General features: G+C 42.1%; 1 protein-coding gene across 1 annotated transcript; it reads right to left on the minus strand.

The window, feature by feature from the left end:
* Positions 1-648: 648 nt before the first annotated feature.
* On the minus strand, positions 649-3368 carry LOC147616881 (stress up-regulated Nod 19 protein). The gene is made up of 4 exons (XM_086776525.1): positions 3243-3368; positions 1565-2351; positions 1290-1448; positions 649-1097 (listed from the first exon to the last, which is right to left on the minus strand). Exons 2-4 carry the CDS (start codon positions 2333-2335, stop codon positions 855-857), a joined length of 1173 nt encoding a protein of 390 aa, XP_086632651.1. The 5' UTR covers positions 2336-2351; positions 3243-3368; the 3' UTR covers positions 649-854.
* Between the last annotated feature and the right edge of the window lie 1440 nt (positions 3369-4808).

A 4808-nucleotide genomic window follows, 5' to 3' on the forward strand; every position in this document is an offset into this window, starting at 1 on the left:
TCCCTTTTATAGTGTGGTACCTTTTTGTTACAGTTGTGGAGAAGCGAGTAGAAAATTCATCTCTTGGGTACTTGGCTACTATTGTGCGAGCTCATGAAAAAGTTTGCTTGCAATAAGCTCAAGCTCACCCAGTCCCCCACGTTCTTCTCACCATGGAAACACCACATAAACTCTTATTCACCATCCTGTGCCTAGCAACTAATTCCATAGTTAATAATGGTCATGAAAAATCATAGCACATCTAGGCTGCAAGCTGCCTACGATTCTTTTAATGACAATTATCAATTTATCCAGAATTTTGTCTTTGCAGTTGAATGTATTGGAACCCTTCAAATTGAATATCGGACATTCATTTTGGTCGTACTACTGACATGAGAAAACATGAGATGACGACAAATCAATAGTGTTGGGACGGTCTTAACTTCTTTCTGCATTATTAAGCAACCATTGAATCTTTTTACTTACCTTTTGGCGCTTGCTAGCGCCCTTTTCTTGCTACTGCAGTATACAAAGACTCACTAATGACATGAAAAAAGTAGTATGATCAAGCTGAGATAAAAGAATTTTTAATAGCTTTTGAGCTTTCAAGAGGTGTGTCAGAGTTTGAACTCCCACCTCTTGGAAAGGAGTTAACGAATTGGGCAAAGAGGCATCCAACTACTTTCAAGACTTTTATTTGAATCAATATATTACACAGCATCCATCAACGTTTAACTTGACACTAGAACATTGCAATTTCTTAAACCGATCACGCATTTATTTTGTGCAACTAATCCATTGCACTTGCAAAACCTTCTCTCGGCTTTACATTGCTATTTCCTGCAGTGCATGAAAGGAAACATACAAGCTATCCTTTATCTTTGAACATCACTGGTTTCAGAATGGGGATACACAACTATATAAGCGAGTCCCATGACACCTGTATGACTTGTCGTTTCGCTGTAGTTGGAATGCACTTTAAGACTTTCCCCACTTAACACTTGTACAGAGCCAGGCTCGGGGTAGCAAGTTGTCATCCCAACAATATAACCGGCTTCATTGCCAGCTTCTGTTCCAGTTCCATAAAGCGGCGTAGATGTACAGATTTCACGACCATCCTTTGAAAAAACATAACAAAAACAAATTTGCCTGTCAATCCGAAGATCAGACAACCATACACAGAGCCTCTCCAGCAAACCGATCACTTTGATGGTGACACAACCCTACACAGATCCTTTCCAGCATGCATGCATGCATGATTTAGCTCAACCGTTGTTAAATAAAAAGATTTTAAGATCAGCTTGACTTACTTGACCATAGATGGCAGCACCAATTCCCCCCGCATGCTGATGTGCAACAGCATAGATAACATCCCCGCCGACAGGAATCTCCATGGCAGTTTCTTGTGTGTGTACACAATCCACAGTGCCAACATTTTCAGAAGCGCACGAAGGAACATCATACTCAACCTATTAAAACAACATTTTTAAACTTTAATTTGATTCAAATACAGCACTAATAGTTGACATAAAGACAGGATGAATAGTTAACACTAATAGTCAACATGAAAAACAGGGTGAATTACATTGCAGTATGTCCCTTCATATGTGACGTCAAGTATGTAGACTTTCACGGGCAGGATGGTGTCATCCCAATCCATGTAATGGACCGTGTACTGCAAATAATATGTCCGGTTTTCTCCGACATACCCATCCTTCAGTTGACATTGGGTTCCATCATAGCAACATAGAAGACCTCCGAGGTAATCATCCTTTAAGGGGTGGCCGTACTCATCAATAGTCACATTATAAAGATCACATCTGCACTCTAAGCACCCAGAGGGGTCCACAGTGCCACGCGTATCTATAGCATGAACATTGAGAAGCCATGCCTCTTCTTCGTACTTTCCAACTTCTATGCCATATTGACCTGGTATGGTGGTGTTTGTGTGGCGAGTCTCAGATCCAAGACCAAACAGCTGACTCAGTGCATGCTTGGGACAAACGCCATCATTGCCCAGAATCCTGGATGCATCATTGTTGATAATGTTATTTGACTGGCTGTAATAGTTCACTACCACCCAGTGATGCAGGTACACTTCATTCAAAGGCATGGGGTTCCCATCCTCATCAACCACTTCTGCATCAAAGCCTTTAATCCCAATGTGGCCTTTCGGAAAGGAAACTCCATAATAGTACTGGTTTTGAACTTCTCCAGGTCCCAAGGTGAAGGATGGAGACCTAAAGGTGGCCGACTTTAAGGCTCCGTCACTCTTGGTGATTCCTGATATTGGCGTGGCAAAGGCGTGGGAAACTACTGCACACACCAATGATAAAACAATCCATAGCTTTTCCATTATGTGCAGAGGATACCTGTTCACATAGACACAGAATAAGATATGCATTAATGCCTATTCTCTCAACCTCTCGCAATTCGGGTACAGCTAATAAGGGCCACATCATTTCCCATGCTCTCGACCTGCCCATACTGTCATGGTATTTGGTTGTCAAGATTCCATGCCTGCAGGTAAAAAAACACCAGAAAACCTGCTGTACATTCCTCCCAGTGCTGATGTGTCACGTGCAGACGATTCCTTGGAATGCTACACCCACCTGATGATGGCAGGGAATGGGTGCAGTCCACCCATTCTCGCATGGCACTCCCGGCTGCTACAGATTGGCCACCTGCTGGAATGGACGTGTCCCGGAGTCCGTTCCCTACGTAGTCCTGCTGACTAAAAACCCACATCACTTCTTCCCGTTCTCTCAGCTTTCCAATGGAGTACTGCTGACTAGGGCATCCCGAAGACTATCTCCAACCTCCATGTCTGTATTGCTGACTAGGGAATCGCGCTACTGCTCACTCGGGCATCATACCGATTTCTATTCTCGCAATAAACTGGTGGCCTTCCACTACTGTGACTAAACTATTGCCTAATTCTCTTCTGCGAACAAAGGGGGAACCACTAAATGCGAGGGAGGGGCAGCTTGTAGTAGGCAATCAAGCGAGGAAACATTCTCTCTCTCTCTCTCTCTCTCTCTCTCTCTCTCTCTCTCTTGCCAATATGAGGATAAGACCCCTCTCTCTCTCCCTCTTTGTCTGTCTGTCTGTCTGTCTCTCTCTCTCACACACACACACACGAGGAAAGGGTTAATATGAGGATGAGACTCTGGCGCGCGCGTGCTCTCTCTCTCTCTCTCTCTCTCTCTCTCTCTCTCTGTACGCACACACCCACACAAGAAGAGGAAAGGATTAACACTTACACGAATTCGCGAGCCTGCGCACGAGCTCCTGAAAAACCAGCAAGAAGACTTACAGGAGCATAAACGTAAAGAAGGGGTTTATAGACCTATTCATCACCGCAACATGGCTATGATCTCACGTATTACGCACTGGCTGACATCAGCTTGCGGGAATTTCTATGAAACTCCCATAGAAGGTTCGGGCACCTAAGGCCTTCTCTTTTTTTTCTTTGTGCCACCTCTCCTTGCACCAAACATTATCAAACATAGATAGATATATATATATATATATATATATATATTCAGCTTATTTCACATTTGAGCATTTTGGGCGGCCGAAAGAGAGGCCATGAGACGGGCAAGATTGCCCAGAACCGCCCTATGTGCCGTGAATACTCATCTATGTGCATTGTGCTCTACCTAAGTGTGTAAACACCCTTTTTGAATAAGAATTATTTTTAATCAACCAAGACAATAAATGTATGTGTGGCGTGAGCCTATACATGTGAGTATTGTACATGACTCACAAACCGAAAAATTGTCATTCCATGGTATGGAAGGAAACTCCCTCAACTTCCAACCCATTTAATACATCCCACAAAGGCTTACCTACTTCACTTCGACTAATACAACCAATATGAGAGTAACAATGTAGCTAACCACACCATAACATTCTCAAAGTTTGCTTTTGCAAGACCATGGCAAGCATTTTCCTTTTCCCATTTACATGTCAAAAAGTAGTGTAATGGAGTAAAAGGTACTTCATCTTCAAGGAGGCATGAAATGTAAGCTTGTAAAAACATGAACTCATTCAAAAATATGATGTATTTTTTTAAAATTATGGTTTAGCATGGTGCTCCTAATTGTAATTTGCATTACACAACATTGAGTGATTTATCTCCCATAATCAATAGAAAGTTTCAAGTTGATTTGAGGTTTTGAAGGATCCATTATCATCAACTAAACTATTTGTCTTTTACCCAAGAGGTTTGACAATGCTTTCAAGTTCGATGTAAAAGAAGTTGAAACACTATAGGACAACAATCTCAATTACAGTTGTGTTCCATTTTCTTATAATTTCCTACTTGGTTTGTTTTTATAAAACGGTATGCCACCTTTCATAAGGTTTCTTTTACTTTATATGTCACTTATATGTAAATAAAGAAAAGGATGTGAGCTCTCCAATGGGTCCTCCCCCATATTTTTCCTCTCTCTCTCTCTCTCTCTCTCTCTCTCTCTCTCTCTCTCTCTCTCCCCCCCCAAATATAAACATTAAGAAATGCAAAGCATTAAGGAGATAAGTTGTGCTACTTTGTGGACTTAGGGTCCTCCCCACCCCCCTCTCTCTCTCTCTCTCTCTCTCTCTCTCTCTCTCTCGTTCCTTCTCTTTGATTTTTTAGTTAGACCATGAGGTGTGCATGGAGCATTGTTTTGGGCTATAGATCTCACATCATGTGTCAAGCTCTATAGCCATGCAAACCCTAAACCTAGCTTGCACCTCCATAGTCGACGATTGGATAAGAAGATTCCAAGATAAATTTCAATGCATTCCCCAACCCTTATAACACAAAACCCAAGAGCTACATG

This window comes from Cibotium barometz, chromosome 37 (genome assembly GCF_041138505.1).
Source record: "Cibotium barometz isolate CiBa-2024 chromosome 37, ASM4113850v1, whole genome shotgun sequence".
Classification (NCBI taxonomy): Eukaryota; Viridiplantae; Streptophyta; class Polypodiopsida; order Cyatheales; family Cibotiaceae; genus Cibotium; species Cibotium barometz.